The following is a 20,529-nucleotide window of genomic DNA, read 5'->3' on the forward strand; positions in this document are numbered from 1 at the left end:
TTTTCTTATAGATATAAAACCCTACAAGTTGTGCAAACCATCAAAACTTATTCCAATTCTTATACAATCTTACCAAATAGGCAAATCATATTTCGTAACAAAATTAATACGTTATTAAAAAGCCTTTCTAAAAAATACAACATCAATTGATTGAATTTTATTTCAATAAAAAGAAAAATTGAACATGAATTGTATTTTAACTACTCTTTAATATAGTCATCTCACATGCTATGTATAATCTCTTCACGTCGAGCATGTATTTTCCGATTAGATGACCAAGAAGACGAACCAACATTGTTACTTTGAGCTGGTTGTTGGTCAATGTCATTAGTAACCGTATCATCATGTTCATATTCCGTGAATATTTGATATAAATGGTTGGTAAATATCTATACCAATTTATGAATCTTTTTTACAAAATATAAACTTATGGGTCAAGTTTTACATTTTAAAAAAATTGAACTCATGATTTGGAATCCCAAATCATAGCTTTTTGGAGAATTTGAGATTATGATATGAAGTAGAAATTGAAATTTTGTGCAAATTGCATAAACAAACACGGATTTGAAATCAAAATACGAAATTGTGATTTCATACCGCATGGCCAACCAACTACTAAATTTTTTTTTCCTACCTGTCCCATTCATGTGTCTTGTTTTTACTCCCTCCGTTCACTTTTATTTGTACACTATAGACTTTCAGACACCCCTTAATAAATACTCCCTCCGTCCCATAATAAGTGTCACCTTAGTCAAAAACACGCATATTAAGAAACCAATGATGCAATATGAAGTTTACTAAATTACCCCTATATAATAAAAATAAATTACTTTCTCCTCTTGCTTAGAGCATGTATAAGTAGTAATTCTTTTTACATTAGGAATAAAAAAATATCAAGTTACTATGTGACTTTTCTAATAATCATTTAGATGTTACTTTAACTTGTTATTTTTTGTCTAAGGTTAGAATTGAAAAAAACTAACCAAATTATGTCTTTTTTTCTAAAATAACACTTATTATGGTATAATTTTTTTAATTAAAGTAACACTTATTACTAAACGGATGGAGTAATAAATGAAGTGCTTAATTTCGCATGATATTCAGGAAAAAGAGAGAAATGTCTGATATTCTTACTGTTTGGTCCCTGTCTTCAAGGAGAACTTATGCACTTTACTTGCTGCGCCGAGGATGCTGTCAGAATGACAAAAGTTGATGTTGGGGATGTGATGTTTGCTTTAAGATAGAGACAAAGGAAATATTGCAGAAGGAAGTAAGGGATGTCTGTTATGGGCAGAGAGTTTGATCACGAGTGTAAGTTACTTCGTCTCAAACTTTGTTACTTTTCGCTTTTAAAAAGACAAATTAATTAATTAAAATTTTAAAATTTAAATTTAAATATTTAAAAGTTATATTAAAATGTATTATAATACAGTTCTTCTCATATTAATACAATAAAAATATGTCTTAAAATATTAATCAACATTTATGTTAGGACAAAGGTGCAAATATACCTTCAACTCAAGGACACACGTTTAGTGTTGATATCCCCTTAAATAAAAGTAGTGTATATATACCCCTACACAAAATGGTGCAAATATACTCCCACCGGTACAAAATGATGCAAATATATCCTTTTCACTGACGGGTGTTTTTTTAAAAAAATCATTTAGGTTATTTTTTAACTAAAAAAATGTCACGTGACTTTAAAAAAAAATTCTACCTATTTTTTTTAGTAGACATATTTTTCTAAAGCCATGGTAAATTTTTTTTTGATGTGTCGGATATAGTTCGTTTAGGAAAATGTCTCTGTGACATTAAAAAAATAAGTCTACCCATTTTTTTTAAACGAACCAGACCCTACACGTCAGAAAAAAAATTACTATGTGACTTTAGAAAAGTATGTTTACTCAAAAAAAAATGGATAGACTTTTTTTAAAGTCACGTGGCATTTTTTTAATTAAAAAATAACCTGAATTTTTTTTTTTTTAAAACCATCAGCGAAAAGGGTATATTTGCACCATTAACGGCAGGGGTATATTTGCACCATTTTGTAACGGCAGGGGTATATATACACCACTTTTGTAATGAGGGGTATATCTGCTCTAAATCGCAAAGTTGAGGGGTATATTTACACCTTTGCCCTTTATGTTATTTGAATATCGAGAAGTGAAAATTATACATATTTTAGGACAAAGAGGTAATTCATAAATAAAACAATTAGACTGATCTTGAAGTACTTATAAGCATTTAATTAATTTTTTAATATGTATATACAAAAAAATTACAAAAATTGTTGAATTCGGGTAAACCCGCACATCAGACACTAGATCCACCACTAAACGGCGGGGGGAGAGAGAGTAAAATGCATTGCATCCTTGAAGACGGTGACAAAATGAGACGATTTTACATCTCTTTTTATGGGCAGCTTCATTTGAACAATATTTGGTTGAATTTGGAAAGTAGGGTATTTGGAAGTTGAGTTATGATTGCAATACGGAAAAAGGTTAAAAATGCCCTTTCTTCCATCACGAGTTTATAAATTCAATTCGTTATTTAAAGAAAATCATGATGGGTTACTGAGGATCAATACACATGACTTACATTATCAGTTACAAAAGTATATAAGGTTATTCTGTTTTAATTGATTAAATGATATTAAGAAGTAAAAAGGTTACTTTTCACTTTTTATCTCTAAAAGGGATTTTAAAAAGAAAAGAAACAAGAAAAGAGTTCTTTAAAAATATTTTTTTATTATTATTAAGAAAGGAATGTGCTTATGTAATGTCTTAAATTGGTGAGAAATTTTCCTACAATTTAGTCAAGTTGTTGAATAATTATAGTTAGGAATTAAATTGAACTAAATATGCGCTTAATGTATGCATGTAGGTCCATCCAGTTAAGTTTCGCGTAAAATAAGGACATTTTTTGCCCAACTAAGTAATGATAAGGACATTTTTAAGTCAAATTATTAACAGCCGTGACATTTTTAGATCAAACTATTAACCAATAACAAATTTAATGAATTTCATATACTTTAAAGACATTTTTAGTCCTTTTTCGATGAATATATATTTTAGTTAGAAATAGTAGAAATTTTGTAAGAAAGAACGATATTTTACTTGAACAAGTATTTTCAACTTCCCCTCCGGGACAACTACTAGCTGCTTGGCATCTCATTTTTCCTTTCAAGTCAAATATTTTTCAAGAAGGGTATCACAAGTTGACAGTGTCAACTTTTCTTTTAAGAAGGGGATGCTAATGTCTCACACAAACTTTTCTCAAAAATACTTCTCTAAACATATTTTCAAACAATTATCCAAATGGTAAAATTACTCACCCCTTCATCTAAAGGCGCGTGGTCATGACACAAATGAACTCGGATGGTCATTCAATTAAGATAGTTCACTCAACTTTGTTTTCTAAGGGTAGTTCATTCAACAATATCTCATAAAGTCACTTAACTTTGTTTTCTAACCAAAAGTCACTCAACTTATCCCACCTTCTATGTGGGATAACTTGTCCGACCTTTTATCCCATGTTGATGGGATTGGATGGGGATATCAAAGGAATTATCCCACCAATCAAACATGGGATAATTTCAATCCCACGGAACTAATAATCCAATCCCTCCTTCCAAACGACTTTAGAAATGAATTTTTATTTTTACAAACTCTTTTAGTTTTTACGTACATTTTTACAAGCAGATCTAAAAAAAAACGCATAAGAGATTTGAAAAAGACATTTTCTTCTATTCAAATTCAGAAGACGCCAAAAGATTTTATTTCCTCGAATTTCTATTTATTAATCTTCTGGACTTTGCACTTATTGCTCTCTCTTCATATAGTTGGGATTAACACGATGGAGCTCTCTTTCGCAACTTTCAATTTATCAAAGTAATATTATTTCATCGTCAAGTTTTTTCCGAGACACCTGGTTTTCTATTTCAAAGAATTCTATTTAAAATAGAATTTTGATTTTCAAGAAATAGTCTTCCTCTCTAAAAGAATATGTGAATTATCATCTTGAAAATCATCATTCCATATCATGAGATATAACTTGAGTTTTACATAGAATGAGTCAATCCATGTCAAATTATTATTTTTCAATTTGGTCATATGTGAATATTAAATCTACTCCTAAAAGTTATTTGTCAAAATGTATAACTAAAATTGTTACGAGGTATAGTAAAAAATTTAAACGCTAAGAAAATAAGAGAAAGAAAAGGTTCACGGACGGGCATTCAGTACTTCCCCTTCGTGACAACTCCTATTTGGCCTCTCCCTACCTTTTCTTTTAAGTCAAAACAATTTCAAGAAAGAAGGTATCACAAGTCGACAGTATCAACTTTTCCTCTAAGAAGGGGATGTTAATGTCTATACTAAGAAGCCTTTTAAACATGATTTGAAATCATGATGATTTGAAGTTGAAGTTTTGTTTGAACATGCAATTTGAATTTTTGAAGTTGTATCTTTTCTCATAGACATAAAAATCTCACAAGTTGCGAAAACCATCAAAACTTTTTCAATAGTTCTCATAACAAAATTAAGACGCTATTAGAAGACCTTTCCAAGAAAATATAACATCAAGTGATCGAACTTTAGTTCAATAAAAATGAAAAATTGAACATGAGTTGAATAAGTAAATGCAGTTAGTAATGATTGGTAAGAATAAATTTGTTATAAATATAGTACCAACTTGCAGATTTTTTAATATTTAATATAAATGGTTGGTTAACATAGTTGATATATATATCTACCAACTTATGGATTTTTTTTTACAAGATATAAACTTATAGATCAAGTTTTACATTTAAATTAATTTGAAATCATGATTTGGAATCCCAAATCGTGCCTTTTTGGAGAATTTGGGATTTGATATCATGATATGAAGTTGAAGTTGAAATTTATACAAATTGTATAAACAAATGATGATTTGAAATCAAAATATGAAACCAGAATTTCATATGGCATGACCAAACGCCTACTATCTTTTCTCAAAACCATTTCTCTGAACAGCTTTTCTTGTCCAAATGGTAAAATTATCCATCCCTTCACTCTAAAGGCTTGTGGTCACAGTAAAAACGAACTCATATAATGATGTAAGAACTCGTTAACCTATAGTACCAACTACCACCAATTCACCAAGCGATGTAGTGGAATAATTGGAATCTCTTCAATCTTAATCAGGGGTCTCGAATTTTTGAGAAGAAACTCTTTACCTTTTTAGTGGACCGGCCAATCTTGCGCGAATCCAAATTAGTCCGGCCATTGACTTCATATACCAAATGGTTAAACAAAAAAATAAACTAATAGCTTGTACTAATAAATATTTTAGCTATTACTACTACTTGCGAAAGGGACCTTCCTATTTCACCATAAAATTACCTAACCACATTGACTCTGTTATGCAGCTTAGCTCAGCTTATTCTATCCAACTATTCATATACGCTCAATTATATTCCCTTTATTCCATATTCCCGTCATGTTTTCTTTTTACACGCCTCTCAAAAAATCATAAATAAAAAATATTTACCCGGATCTCTATGCATAAACAAGGCTAAACTAATCTTATTGATATTTGAATAATCATAACATCAGTCAATCATCTCTTGTTTGAACTTCTCAAATTTATAATTTCTATACTATATGACCATTATTGTTTACTTTTAAGAACAGTTAGTATTAAGTGCAAAATGGGAAGAAATTAATCACTTTTATCTTGATTTTGTAAAATGACAAGTATTTTAGGACAAGTATATTTGGTAACCTTAACAATTAATATGGGACAGAGGAGTATCGTTTAGCCCGTAGTGCTACTGTCATAGTTTTTCTCTTTTCTGTCTTTCATTTGGCTTGTTTACGATGCAACTTTTGCATCATGTGACTGTCTAATTTGTCAAGACATAGTTGGCATGGCAATTTCAATTCGCTTCGATTAAAAAAGTATCACTTTGGCGTAAAGACATTCAAACGTGAACAATTTAAGAAAAAACAACGAATACTTTATTGGGAGTTGGTCCCTATGTGTATCTTTTATATGATTTCTATCCACATGAAGAAATTCTAATTAAGTATCTATCTCATTGAACAGAGTATAAGTCCCCCAAAGGTTGTAAAAATAATTCATCCTCCAAATCATAAATGGTGGAAAACTTGTATACTTTAGCAGGTTTACTTCAATATTAATAAATGAACATTTCTAGCTGGCAGCTGCTGCATGTTCTATTTTGCATTATGGTTGTGCCAAAGCATTCACGGATATCAACTCCAGCTCTTCGGCTCCTTCAGCAAGAGGACCAAGTACAGTACATATATTTCTGATATATGTTGCATTTATTTCTTTTCATTCATAATAAGGAGTACTAATTTAGGTTGGGAGGGGGTATATATAGTAGGATATTTACTTACATAGTTACATACCTCTGTGTTTTACTTTTCTTTATCTCCCACCCGGCCACCCGATGTCTGATATCTTTGTTTGTGCCCGACTAATCCGGATTTGCATCATGCAAGACCGATGGCCGACAACGGGGAAGCGCTTCCCACCAAGATTTTTTCCATTCTGTGACCCGAACTTGAGATTTCTGGTTAAAAGTGGAGGAATCATATCAATCCTACCACAAACTCTTCTACTTATTAGTAATCTGTGTTGGAAATTCTGGAGGGGTGGGGGAGGAGTGCTCTCAATCAATCATTTTCTTTTGATGACTTCTGAGAATAATATTTTTACATCTTTCGATTTGGCTTGCATGATATGGCCATAGAGCCTAGAATTTATAAGACCTTTCTAACATGTATCTAGTCTTCATGCCGTCTCTCCTGTAGGCTACAACTATTCGAAAACATCATTTTCACTTAGATAAAAATATAAATGATAAATTCTATGAAAATATGGCTGGGGAGGGATGTTAAGAGAGTTTACACGTATGCTTATAAGTTGGTCAAATTAGGAGCTTATAAACACTTTTTGACTGCTAATGCCGGGCAAACATTAAAAGTGCTTATAAGTCAAAATTGTTTTGAAGTCACTAACTAGTTACCCCAACTTTAAATTTAACCAAGATTTTTACTAATTTATCCCTAGTACTTTTGTAATCTCCAAAAACACCCTCACCGAAACAAAACACTCTCTCTCCATTTTACAGAGAGAAAAAAAACTAATAAGCACGCTTTACGTACACATTAAATATTTATTATCGCCTGTGGTTTCTATTGTTTATTTACAAAATTAGCTTCAATACCTAAAAGTGTTGTAGTATTGTGTTTTTATCCTACTTTAATTCAATCAACCTAGGCCAAACAAAGCCTCTAAAAGGGGTCTTCTTTAAACAAACACTGATGACTACGATCTTTGCTGAGGAATAAGCTTTTGGTATTTCCTACACTCATCAGTCATCACAACCATATTTTTGTTTCAATGCAACATGAAAAACTCATAGTCATTGTTTTGATCACCCAGTAGAGCCATTTTGATCTCGCTTTATCCAAAGGGTGGTAATAGATAATGGCATATTCCAACTAAGATTGACAAATCCAGGAGGAAATATCATTGGTATTCAATATAATGGGATTGAAAATCTACTGGAGCTCAACAACCCAAGCTTGAATGGAGGGTACTAAATCGCAACAATTCTTCTTCTTCTTTTTTTTTCTTTTTTTTTCTTTTTGCTTTTTCTAAGTGTGTTTGGTATGACGGAAGTCGTTTTCCATGGAAAACGTTTACCTTGAAAATGTTTTCAAATGTTTGGTTGGTGAGGAGAAATGTTTAATATGTGTTATATCAAAGATTAATAACTATATTAGCGGATTGGAGAGTGGTTTGATTAAGTTTTCTAGTGACAAAGATAAATAACAATGTTGTGTTAGTTGGAGAAAATAATCGTGTGAAGTTAAAAGTAGAGATAATTTAAGTTAGCACTCTGCATATGTTGAGTTCATGTAACGAGTAGTCAACTCAGTTACTTTAACAATGCATCTGCAGGTTCTGGGACTTAAATTGGAGTGTACCTGGAACTGCTGGAACAAGAGGAAAATTTGATAAGTAATATTTCCCATCAAACCACAACGGTGATCTAATGATGCATATAATTAACTTATCATAATCTCTACATTAGTGTTCATAATCAGCTATTATGCAGGATCGAAGGTAATAGTTTTAAAGTTATTATGGAAACTGAAGAACAAATAGAGCTCTCATTTACAAGGACATGGGATCCTTCACTTCAGGGCGAGCATTCCCCGTTAAACATAGACAAAAGGTTCAGGTTCTTCCTTTTATATAACTTTCTTCAGGCACATGCATATATCTCAAGGTACAAGTAGAATTTATTGTGGTGATTTCATTAGCAGCACTGAGATTTGGTAATTTTCAGGTTCATAATTCTTCGGGATTCGCCTGGTTTTTACTCTTACGCCATTTATGAACACAAAGAGGATATGCCAGAATTCAACCTCAATGAAGCCAGGATAGCTTTCATGCTCAGCATAGAAAAGTACTGTTTTTCAACTCCTGGACACTTGCGATAGATCATTATTTTTCCTTAATGTCAATATTTCCAACGAGGACTAAAACTTTTTCTTGTAAAAGTTTCTATTTCAACCAAGAAATGGAAACTTTATATATGAATGACCGCAACTTCTGAAAGCTTAAATTTGTGTTGTTGCAAGAAAAAAGTTGTGCCCTATGTACAGTATATGGACTTAGTTTCCTTTACAAATTTTCTGAAGTATGAATGAACTGATTTACTTCTATCCAACTTTTAAGGTTTGGCATACGGCTATGGAAGATGATAGGCAAAGGCTAATGCCTCTTCCTATAGATCGTGTACCTCCCAGAGGGAAGGAATTAGCATATCCAGAAGCAGTCCTGCTAGTTGATCCCGTGGAGCCAGAATTTAAAGGAGAAGTATATATAACACTCTCTGTCAGCTAGAAAACGTGCTTCTTCTTTAATATGTATAATCACTTAGTACTTCAGCCTCAACACTTTATATTTTTATTTCCTTCCGATGAGTAGGTTGATGACAAGTATCAGTATTCATGTGAGAATAAAGATAACAAAGTCCATGGCTTCATTTGCTTAGACCCTCCAGTGGGATTCTGGCAAATTACTCCAAGCAATGAGTTCAGAACAGGTGGACCTATCAAACAGGATCTTACTTCCCATGTTAATCCAACAACTCTGGCTGTAAGTAGCTCATATTCTTTTGAGTTCTGACTCATCAAACATTCGAAGTATTTTAAGTTTTATTGATTGAAATTGTTGTTTAGATGTTCGTGAGCACTCATTATGGAGGCGAGGATTTCGTGATTAAATTTAGATCAGGCGAACCATGGAAGAAAGTTTTTGGACCTGTTTTTATATATCTCAATACTGTATCAGACAAGAATGATACACGTTCCCTTTGGGATGACGCGAAGGAACGGGTATAACATCAAAGGATCATAGCCTATTTTTGCACATATAATGATCTTCTGGTTAATTCATTGTCCTTTTGTGTATGTATTAATTTAGATGCACAGAGAAGTCGACTCTTGGCCTTACAGTTTCCCGAGTTCAGAAGATTTTCCAAAAGTCGACCAACGGGGTAACATCCATGGTAGATTAGTAGTCAGTGACAGGTGAAAATTCAAAATTTTCCCCCTCTTGGAGAAAAGTTGCTTAATTCATCCACAACAGCAACAACCTACTATACCCAAAAGATATTCTCACAAGTTGGGCCTAGGGAGGGTGGGTGTACATAGACCTCACCCCTACCTTTGTGGGGGTAAAGAGGCTGTTTCTGATAGCCCTCGGCAAGTTGCTTAATTCAATCATGAAAAATGAAATAATTGAATTAGTACATCTTAATTTCATATGAGGTTTTTGATTTTGTATTGGTGAAGGTATATAAGTAAGGAATATTTGTCTGCAAAGGGTGCTTTTGTCGGGCTAGCTCCACCTGGAGATGCTGGATCATTTCAAAGAGAATGCAAGGTAAGAACCAAGATTTTTGGTATAATGATAAGATATAATATTTGGACCTAAAAATTACTGAATGCAAGATAAGTCCCTCACATAAATTGAGACGGGAGGAGTATGAGAGTATTTGGTTGATTATCTTAAAATATGAAATGCAAGGGACTTATACAATTGCTATGTTTACCAACTTCTCTAATGATTAAGATTTGGTATATTGTTAATACAGAAGACTAACAATAAGGATCCTTATCATCGTACCAAACGGACCCCAAGTACATAAGATTAATGATAAGAACAAACGCGATAACAGAGTAAGTTACACTGCATTACTCTTCAGGGCTACCAATTCTGGACGAACTCGGATGATGAAGGTTATTTCTCAATCCAAAATGTCCGTCCTGGGAACTATAACCTCTATGCTTGGGTATCAGGCTTCATTGGAGATTACAGATACGAAAAATCCATTGCAATTACTGCAGGTTCTGATTCATTCCATAAAATTATTTATTCACTTCCAATGTTCAAATGACCCATTATACCATATTTCTTATGGCTTCAGCTTCTGATGTTGATACCGGTGAAATTGTGTACGAGCCTCCGAGGAGTGGTCCTACATTATGGGAAATCGGTATTCCTGATCGTTCTGCGGCAGAATTCTACATTCCTGAACCTAATCCACAGTATATTAACAAATTATTCAAAAATCAACCAACAAACAGGTTAATACCCTAGCAGCGTTTTAAAAAGTTCTTAATAGAAGAATCTTTTCTTTATGATAAGACTTGTTGATTTATCTTTATGTATAGTTGTATAAGCCTGCAAACAGAGACAGAGCTAGAGTTCTAGTTACAGGTTTGGCAGAACCATAAGTCTCGGTCAAAACTTTGTATTTGTGTTAAGAAATCCACTTAATATGTACGAATAATCTATCCAGGATCCAGTAAGATGTCTTTTCTAGAATACAGACCCATTAACTCAAAACTTTGGATCCACCTCTGTGTATAAAGTGTCTCATTCCTTGTTAGGTTCTACCAATTCACTATTTAAAGCTGATAGCTTCTTCTTTTTCAGGTTTAGGCAGTATGGATTATGGGAGAGATATGCCGATTTATATCCAGATCAAGATTTGGTATTTACAGTTGGAAGTAGTGACTATAGAAAAGATTGGTTCTATGCTCAGGTGACAAGGTACAAGTTTAGGGATCAGCCTCTATTCATAGAATTATAAGCTTTTCTTAACCTTCTTGAATGAAATTTAAACAGGAAGTTAGAATAAATAATGTTGGATGATTGGTTCATACTACAATTATGCTGGAGCTCTTACTTTCAAGATTGATTCCTTTTCTTTTTTTTTTAATTTAGCAGAAAAATTGGTGATAACGCATATAAACCTACAACGTGGAAAATTAAATTCAATTTAGATAGCGTTGATCAGACTGGAAATTACACACTGCGAATTGCGCTCTCGTCTGCAACTTTCTCTATATTGGAGGTATTCTGTCATTAAATATCCACCTCCTTCCCATTTCCAATCAAGAACTCATAAATTTTTGTGTTTTACTAACTATTTTAAGCGAATAACATGAATCAGCCGAAAATTGACTTAGGGTTTGTTTGGCATGTATTTTCTAGTTTTCTCATATTTGGTTGGTCAAAATTCTTACAAAACATTTTCCCTAGGAAAATAAATATCCTTAAAGATGACTTTCCTGGCAGTAGTAGGAAAATGACCGTCACTCCAAGACACCCCACCCCACCCCACCCTTCATAATGTTTGCTTAGATTATATATATATATATATATATATATATATATGTTTTTCGAATAATATTTTCTGCTTACTTACCAAACACTCACTTATTTTCACTCAAAATACTTTCGAGGAACACATTTTCCTTGGTACCAAACACACCATTTATCTTGTTATGTGACTTGTGTCTCAGGTAAGAGTGAATGAGGAAGAAGCAAATCCACCACATTTCTCCAGTGGATTAATAGGAAGTGATAATACAATTGCCAGACATGGAGTCCATGGGCTGTATTGGCTGTTCAATGTGGAGGTAACTGCAAGACAACTCCTTCAAGGTGAGAATATCATATATCTCAAACAAGCAAGGAGCTTCAGTGCTCTCCATGGGATTATGTATGACTATATTCGTCTGGAAGCTCCTCCTCTGTCCGCCATGCATTATTAGTACTTTCAGTGGCGCGAACTCAGAGCAGGTTTTGCGGGTTCAACTAAACCTATTACTTATGTTGTAAGCTATGTATACATATGTAAAAATGAATAAAATGTATACATATAGTAAGATCACACTCATTTTGAACGCATCGATTCTAGATTCTAATTTCGTCTCTGAGTACTTCTGATCGACACCAAACTGTTAATATGACACAGTATATTATATATATGGTGTCTTTTTCATACACAGGTGATATAGATATTAACTTTTCGCCTGATGGTTAAATCTTCTATGGTTGTTATTAGTGTTGTCCCAATAATTTTTTGGTAGACTTCCAGTTGCTATTGCTGTAAAACTTTAAAAGTTAATGTTTTAAGTGGAGATTTCAAATGTAATTGTGCAGATACTTAATATTCTTCACTTGTTCCACTAAAATGTTGCCGACACTTCCAGCTAATTGGGTTTTTGGCTCAATTGTTTAATATAATAGAATTTTATATTCTTGGAATAAATTCGTTTATTATTTATGCCTTACAATATTACTTGAGACATCTCATACAAGGACATATTTATATGTTCATTATTTTTATGTATTAATGATGAATAATATTCTAAAATTTATTATACACACTAATTATGATGAATTGATCCTAAATAAAATTCAACTATTAATTTAAATATTTTTGTCTAAAAATTTATAGTTGTCACGGCATTAAATAGATACCGAAAATAATATTTCCGGCTAAAATGACTGGAAGCTAACTAAGCAAAATTGAGTGACTTTTGGAAGAAAAATAAAAGTTGAGTGCTATTGTGACTAATTACCCAAAGTTGAGTGATCATTCAAGCTTCTAACTTCAAAGTTGAGTGACTTTTGAAAGACAGAATAAAGTTGAATGACTATGGCTATTATGAATGGTCTGGACCAGCATTGGTGGAGCAGCCCAACATCGGATTAAGTGGCTATGCTTAGGATCCGGGTTGATAAATATAGACTTATGAGAGCAAATTAGGCTTATGCGAATTATAAAGAATTGTTTGTTCCTCTTGTCTCCTTTCTCAGAGTCTAACTTCTCATCCCTGTTCTTATCTCTATCCTTAACTACTTGCCATTTCAGTATTTTCCATTGTAATTCAATAGCTTGAGTGTTCCAGTTATAAAATGGCTATCGGTGATTCTATATATCTGTGTTGAGATTCTAGTTTGTTACACTGACGGTCAATTATCCAAAGTTGAGTGAACATTCAGGCTTCTAACTCAATAATCACGCATGGAGGAAAGTTAGTATTTTAATCTATTTGGCCAAAAAATGTTTTTATATATTTTTTTTTAAAATTACTTAATTCTATAAAATAGAATCAAAAATACTTTTCTAGAATTCAAAATTAATCTATCTATATTATTTTAAAAGCATGAATACAATTGTTCGTTGACCGAAATATCCTTCAAATATTGAACGACTTTTATACCCTTTAAAGATAAATTGAGTCTTAATAAAATAATTCTATAATGAATAAAATTGTAAATTTAATAACTTCTCCTAATATGAATTCGCATAAACTTCTAACCTTAATCAAACACTGCCTATAGGATCCTTCAAATTCTACTTCCAACGTGCATGATGGCTATAATCCTATTTGTTTATGGACATCAAAGACGATAGTAAACTGAAAATTTGATTTCCCGCTCTTTTTCAATTTGAACCGTGCTTTTTAATTTGTATGAGCCTATTATATGAATTGATTTAGAAAACGAAGGAGCCAAACAATTTTATTATTTTCTACAGATTTTCAAAGCTGGAAATTAAGGACTAATTACACTATTAAACACCAATGTAATATGACTCAGTTCCATATCCCCTGTATTCTAAAATTAAACACTTACACATTCTATATTGTGGAATTCCAATTACACCCCCTATGATGTATATATTCAAAACTGGGTACTGCTACTACTTCTACTTTGATTGAGTAAAACGAACAATAATGTTGGTTGATCTTTATACTCTTTATTAATTAAATTATCTTTATAACGTTAATGAACAAAAAAGTAAAAGTATTTCATTTATAGAGTCCAAGTTAAAATATAAAGATAGGGTCAGAGACCAACATGTTGAGAATGGGTAGCAAATAAATATGCTAGAACCTAATAGGTAGGATAGTAGTCCTATACTCATGTGACTTCTATTAAAGACAACATAGTGTATTAAATAAGTCAATGAAGAAATCGACTTTAGGAGAGTCTTTTCTTTCCTTTCTTTATTCTTTTCTGTCATAATTAAGAACTTTGATATATCTTATGTCCTAGATATTCCCAGGTTAAAAGAAAATGTAAGATTAGAAATATTTTGATTTAGTTTTTTATGGCTAATATTATCGGAATGTTTAACCTAAAATCTAGATTGAAGATTAAAAATTGAATTTATAAAATAACGTCACAAACAAGTGAATTATCTAATTTTAATTAATCTCTAGGTTGTCACGTGTTGGCTTTTTGGTTACTTAATCACTAAGATTGAATTATTTTATTTGTAACATGTTTTCTATATGGGTAAAAAGAAGAAAAAAGTAAATACAGGCCACATCAATTTCAAAAAAGTATTAAGTAGATACAATCCTATGCTATAGTAATATTTTTGTAACTCATTAAATAAATATATATATATATAAATAATATTATCTGATATCTTTTACTATGGTTGAGATTGACTTGAAATAACGTGTAACTACACGTTTATAGAGACTAGTAAACTTAAAATTCTACATCTTTCAAAAGAAGGAATCCTAATTAACGCAGGACTTGCTTAATTCTCGCTTACATTGTAACTCTTCCATCTGAGGAGTTTAAAACTGACTGTATAAATTTATTCCGTCTTAAAAGTCCAAGACATAAAATTTTCACAACCACGTGGAACGTGAAAATCCACATAAGAATTTAGACAAATTTCCATTCGAAAATAGTAAAATGATTTAAAATAAATTGAAATAAACTATAGCAAACAAAGGGTAATACTGTTATACCACCGCCTCTGGCCTCCCTATATAATGGCTCCAATATGAATATTGAGGTATAAAAAGCCTCAATTCTTTTCCCTCTCTTCAAAGCCAAAGCTCTCTGTATCTCCTCTCTGCTTCAACTCTAAACTGAATTTGTGCTCGATCAATCAATTCTTGTATGCTATTTAACTACATGCCTTAAATTTCAGATTAAAAACTTCAAAGTCTTGAATCGATCAATGAATATACATGAAGTTTATTTATTTGTTTTATAACCCTGGTAATCGATCAATGAACATACATGGAGTTTATGTATTTATTTTGTAACCCCTAGTATACGTATCAGTTTGCGCCCATCTTGATTAATTCTGCAAGATACCTCGGCTATGGTAACGGCTAACTCTATCCACCAAGGTTAGAATCGATGGAAAAAAATGACCTAGTATTTTTATTTTAGCTGGAATTTGAACATGAGACTTTAGGTTCTCAAACCCATTTCATTGACCATTAGGCCACACCCTTAGTGCTTCCTTGGTGTGCGTGTGTGTGGTGAGGGGGGGCGGGGGGGGAGGTTGGATTTTTTAGTGTTTCAGGTAATCAGTATTTTTCGTTTTTAATCATTGCTTGAAAGTTTGTAACTTTTTGAGTTAAAAATAATTTTTATGGCAGGTCTTGAGGAGGTCAAAAAATGGCTACTTTTGAGCTTTACCGGATGTCAACTATCGGAATTTTCTTGATGGAAGCACTAGATCAGATGGTCGATGATGGTATGCTTCGGCCAAAGGATGCCATTCAAGTTCTTGCTCAGTTCGACAAGGTCAATTTACTTGTATTTAGCAGCAAAATATTACTCGTTCGTTTTGTTGTGAGCTTCTTTTCCAAATTTTTTTTTTTTTTTTTAACTAGTGCTCCTTTTGATACTTTTTTCAACTATAGTAGTATTAATATACAAGTCAAACTGATATTTTAGACCCACAATCAAATGGTAACCAATTAATTGAGATGACAGGAGTACATGTGTATGTGTTTACATTCTCATCAGTACATATAATTGGATTTTTTTATGTTAAAGTTCTTTATTTTTTTTGAGCTGTTACCTTCTACCTACTTTCTGATGTTGTCTCTTTGTAGTCAATGACTGAAGCTCTGGAGACTCCAGTAAAGAGCAAGGTTTCCATTAAGGTACTTTTTATTGCATCTGATATCTGTTTATACTTTTATGTGATTGCTTTCAGGACTCACGTTTACGGACTGTTATGATGATTTTTCCTGCTTCCTTGGCTCTTCTTTGTTTATTGAAAGATACCAAGTTTGCTTATGTTTTAAATTCTTTAATCTGCCAAATGACATGATTTGATTAACTAGATGTAATGGCTATGTCTCTTCGTCTAAGGCTTTATGTAGAAGAACGAAAAAAATTATTATGTGACTCACACAATTGACACTAGTTGTGTGAGGCACCTTTTTGCCCCACAAAAAAATGGACCCAAAAGTGTAAAATTTGGGTCTACTTTTTTGTGAGATAAAAGGTTGCCTCACACAACTAGTGTCAGTTGTGTGAGGCGCATAATAGAGTTTTTCAACATTTTAGGACACTCTAAAATGGAAAAGAATGTCATACAAAATGGAATGGAGTGAGTAACATTGGACGAAGCTGGATCTCATATGTTTCGCATAAATGGCTTTGCGTTAAACCCTGAGGTCTTCCGCTTGAATCTTGCTTTCCAAATCCCTTTGACTGAAGCTTGTTATGTTCTTTTAAACAAAATCAGAAGAGAGAAGGGGGTGTTCCTCCTCGTCCCCTATGATATGACTGACATCTTAAACATCGGGGAGAAGGGCTAGCTGTATTATCTAGAGCAGCAGGAGTTTTTTTTTTTTTGCCAATTGGTAGCAGTCACGGTAAGGACAGTGTTTTTCATAACGTGTGTATTCTAAGAGGACTGCATTTAGGTGCATTATCTAGGTAATGGAGTCCAGGTCTTGACAGGTGTGTAAGCCCTGATTGAGGACATAAGGTTCTGTTGGTGACTTTGGAAGTAGTAAGTCTCAGTGTATTCTTTAGTACTTGCTACTGAGTTGTACTTAAGAATTAGAAGAAACACTAACTCTACCTGGGAGTGATTTAGAGGAGGAAGAAGAAGTTGTGTATATAAAGAGGTGACTGAGACAAGAGTCACCGATAGTTCAAATTTTTGTACTTCAAATGCAATAAAGTTTTCAAGAGGCGTAGTCTCCGTGATAACAAAGATGAAATGGCACAATCTGCAATTCTTGGTCAATATGAAAACTCAAAGCCCAAATCTCAACAGCCTTCACATTGATTTAACTAAAATTAAGCTAAAGGACATAACAACTGTTGATTTCTGCTGATATCACAAATAGTTAAGTATGCTAGATGCCCAAAACATAAGAAAGACTAAATAACCACAAATATTTTTAGTGATCCTACATGGTAAACTGTGCCCAACTGGTTGCTCCAGGGGTAATTTGTGTTTTGCTCGTTGTCTTGATTCTTGTAGGTTTCCGATGTTTTGTCTTGTTTATCCTGTCATCCTCCTGAACTGGCATGCTTTTCAAATTCCATGGGGTCCTATATGCTAGCTTTTGATTACATATGTCACCCCTAACTCAAGGACTAGCAATCAGTCTAGGTTTTCTCTCAGACTCGGCTGACGTCTTGCATTTCTGCTCAGTAGCTCTTTTTGTTCTCTTCAGTTTATAATACTTAATTATTTAACGGCATTTCTTTGCCAATGCTGTTACTCTTATAATTGAATGATGTTTTACTTCCTCAACATTAGTTCTTCAAAACTGACAGACATTGTTCTTCATGTACTATCTTCTTTGAATTAACTTCCACTCAGTAAGTAATTTATCATACTACTTATTATGAAGAAAATGTGATAACACTATTTCTTTTGATTCCCTTAAATGCTAAAACATCTCAAATCAGCCAGATATCAAAGTCTTAGTTCATCAACATAGTTATTGGCTATATCAGCTTTCTGCTTGGCCCTTTGGCTCATTGACTGAAATGAGTGATGTTACTAAATGCTTAAAAAAAAAATCTGGTGTCCGCCATCTGTTCTTTTTACCTCTTCTTGTTAGGTTTATCCTCTCTTTGTGCTATTCTAGGGATCCCACACTTCATGCTGGAGAGCAAAGCTACTTTCTTGTATTATAGAAACAGTAGCTTCCTTTATCTTCCTGTCTAGACCCTGCCCTGCTGGGCCTCCGTTCCGATTTCCTGGTTCCTCAAGTTTTCAGTTTAAATTTTTGGCCCTATGACTATATTTTCTATGGAGTTTGGCCTCGTGACCTTGGTTGATGGACCCCATTTGAATTAGAGGTGGAGCTAGACTATCGGGTTCGACAGAACCCAATAACTTTGGTCAAAATCATGTATTGAGTTATGAAATCCACGTAATATGTGCAAATGATTTATTCAGAATTCAGTAAGCTGTCTTTTCTAGAATATAGAATCCATAAACTCAAAATTTTGGTCCGCCGCCTCTGATTTGAATGTCATACTATCATTGCAGGGACATCTTCACACCTACAGATTCTGTGATAATGTCTGGACTTCAATCTTGAAAGATGCTCTTATCAAGAGTGAGGATCGTCAGGAGACTGTTAGTATTGTTAAGATTGTCGCATGCGACTCAAAGCTGCTCAAACAATGAGCAGACTCAGATGGAGAAAAATTTCAGTAGTCATATGCATTTTTTTCACTAATGTACAAATTTGATCCAAGAGAAGCAGTTACAACTTATAAGTGTATTTCCATTTTCCAGGCAGCAAATTAGCTCATCTTTTTGTATAAACACAGCTATATTAGTTGAATTTCTCTGTGCTCTTGTACCATGATTTGCCTTCTTTTTTTTTTTTTTTTTTTAAGAACAGGCGTCAGCTATAATGTTTAAATTTACGTTCTATGTACTTACCGGTATGAACTATTCAAACACACAGGTGGCTCAAGAGGAGGCTAGTATAGCCTCCGTCCCTTTGCTTTAGGCCATAAAGTTTTGAGGCTCCGAAAAAATTCAATAAAGGATTTTAAGATTTTATTTTTGCTTAGACAATATTGAAGTTTGTTGAAATAAAAATACAAAATTTTTATAAAAGAAGATTGCTCACTTTGTAACTGATGTTAAAAAAAAAGTAAGAACGAACATTCAGAGAGGAGAAAAAGAAAAAAGAAACCTCACTATGGTAACTCATATTTCATAAATTCAAAGAGTAGAGAAAAAGATACTCCACTAAAATTTCCTCCTATAAAAATAAATACCATTATGGAACAAAGGACATGACTAGAACATGTCACATCTTCTTAATAGATGATTCATCAATTTTGTGGAAGGTCGGTGTTAAGAAAAGTATGATAGTTGGGATTATTCTAAATAGCATTTAATATTAATAGCAAAGTCCAGCTATATGACCATTGTCAAATTAGAATTTCAAATATACATTAATGAGACACAAGAAAAGTGAACATCCAGTACAAATATGCTATCGAATTAGACGAAATAGGTCGGGTAATAATGGTTAAACTCACCTTGAATATTTTGAATTTTTTTAGACATATAAACTTGTACTTTTCGGCGAAGAGAATTACTTTTCCAAACGTTGATTATTTTGTTACATTTTCATATCTTTATAGTTTTAAATAATAATTGAAGGTTTTGCGACTTCTTTTCTCTAGTCATTTTATGCTCAAGAAATTACATGAATATATAAGATGATAGAATTACTAGATCCATTACAATCAATAAATAGGTCGGGTAATAATGGTTAAACTCACTTTGAATATTATGAATTGTTTTAGGCATATAAATTTGTACTTTTCGGCGAAGAGAATTACTTATCCAAACGTTGACTATTTTGTCACATTTTCAAATCTTTATATTTTTAAATAATAATTGAAGGTTTTCCGACTTCTTATTTTTCTAGTGTTCTTATGCTCAAGAAATTACATGAATATACAAGATGATAGAATTACTAGATCCATTACAATCAATTAATGAAATAGAATATGATTTCAACGGATGAAGGATTTTTCAAAGAACATTCTTTTCAATTTGTGGTAAAGAAATAGGTTTTACTATGGTCTATGGGCACTTAATTACCAAATACTATCATATCGATGAATGATACGAAAAAGTTGAACAATTAAACATTTTTACATCAATAACAATAAAAATTGTTAAACATTTGTTTAATCGTTAAAAAATAAAAATATGTAATGGTCAAATACTACATTCATTTTATGAGTACTGTGTATATTAAAACATGATATAATTAAGTAAATGTTTTTTTAATGTCATACATTTACCTAATTTCTCAATGATCGGAAACGATATGTGTGTGTATACGTACAAACACATGT

General features: G+C 32.6%; 2 protein-coding genes across 2 annotated transcripts; both read left to right on the top strand.

Moving 5' to 3' along the window:
* The first annotated feature begins 6,119 nt into the window (after positions 1-6,119).
* On the top strand, positions 6,120-12,420 carry LOC132033588 (probable rhamnogalacturonate lyase B). Its single transcript, XM_059423598.1, has 15 exons — positions 6,120-6,299; positions 7,491-7,612; positions 7,981-8,040; positions 8,138-8,257; positions 8,372-8,499; positions 8,771-8,904; positions 9,016-9,186; positions 9,270-9,425; positions 9,514-9,620; positions 9,885-9,975; positions 10,298-10,439; positions 10,520-10,679; positions 11,032-11,148; positions 11,326-11,452; positions 11,904-12,420. The coding sequence occupies exons 1-15, from the start codon at positions 6,189-6,191 to the stop codon at positions 12,153-12,155; spliced, it is 1,998 nt and encodes a 665-aa protein (XP_059279581.1). The 5' UTR covers positions 6,120-6,188; the 3' UTR covers positions 12,156-12,420.
* A 2,700-nt stretch (positions 12,421-15,120) lies between these two features.
* On the top strand, positions 15,121-19,430 carry LOC132035366 (transcription initiation factor IIA subunit 2-like). The gene is made up of 4 exons (XM_059425622.1): positions 15,121-15,316; positions 15,810-15,957; positions 16,272-16,322; positions 18,686-19,430. The coding sequence occupies exons 2-4, from the start codon at positions 15,829-15,831 to the stop codon at positions 18,824-18,826; spliced, it is 321 nt and encodes a 106-aa protein (XP_059281605.1). The 5' UTR covers positions 15,121-15,316; positions 15,810-15,828; the 3' UTR covers positions 18,827-19,430.
* Positions 19,431-20,529: the final 1,099 nt, after the last annotated feature.

Source organism: Lycium ferocissimum, chromosome 10 (genome assembly GCF_029784015.1).
Source record: "Lycium ferocissimum isolate CSIRO_LF1 chromosome 10, AGI_CSIRO_Lferr_CH_V1, whole genome shotgun sequence".
Lineage (NCBI taxonomy): Eukaryota > Viridiplantae > Streptophyta > Magnoliopsida > Solanales > Solanaceae > Lycium > Lycium ferocissimum.

What these genes read in the sequence shown, in the direction of transcription:
- LOC132033588 (XM_059423598.1), top strand. Translation starts at nt 6,189, where the DNA reads ATGAACATTTCTAGCTGGCAGCTGCTGCATGTTCTATTTTGCATTATG. An exon ending in ATCCATTGCAATTACTGCAG is followed by an intron (nt 10,440 to 10,519) that starts GTTCTGATTCAT and finishes TTATGGCTTCAG; the next exon opens with CTTCTGATGTTGATACCGGT. An exon ending in CAACTTTCTCTATATTGGAG is followed by an intron (nt 11,453 to 11,903) that starts GTATTCTGTCAT and finishes CTTGTGTCTCAG; the next exon opens with GTAAGAGTGAATGAGGAAGA.
- LOC132035366 (XM_059425622.1), top strand. Translation starts at nt 15,829, where the DNA reads ATGGCTACTTTTGAGCTTTACCGGATGTCAACTATCGGAATTTTCTTG. An exon ending in TTCTTGCTCAGTTCGACAAG is followed by an intron (nt 15,958 to 16,271) that starts GTCAATTTACTT and finishes GTCTCTTTGTAG; the next exon opens with TCAATGACTGAAGCTCTGGA. An exon ending in AGAGCAAGGTTTCCATTAAG is followed by an intron (nt 16,323 to 18,685) that starts GTACTTTTTATT and finishes CTATCATTGCAG; the next exon opens with GGACATCTTCACACCTACAG.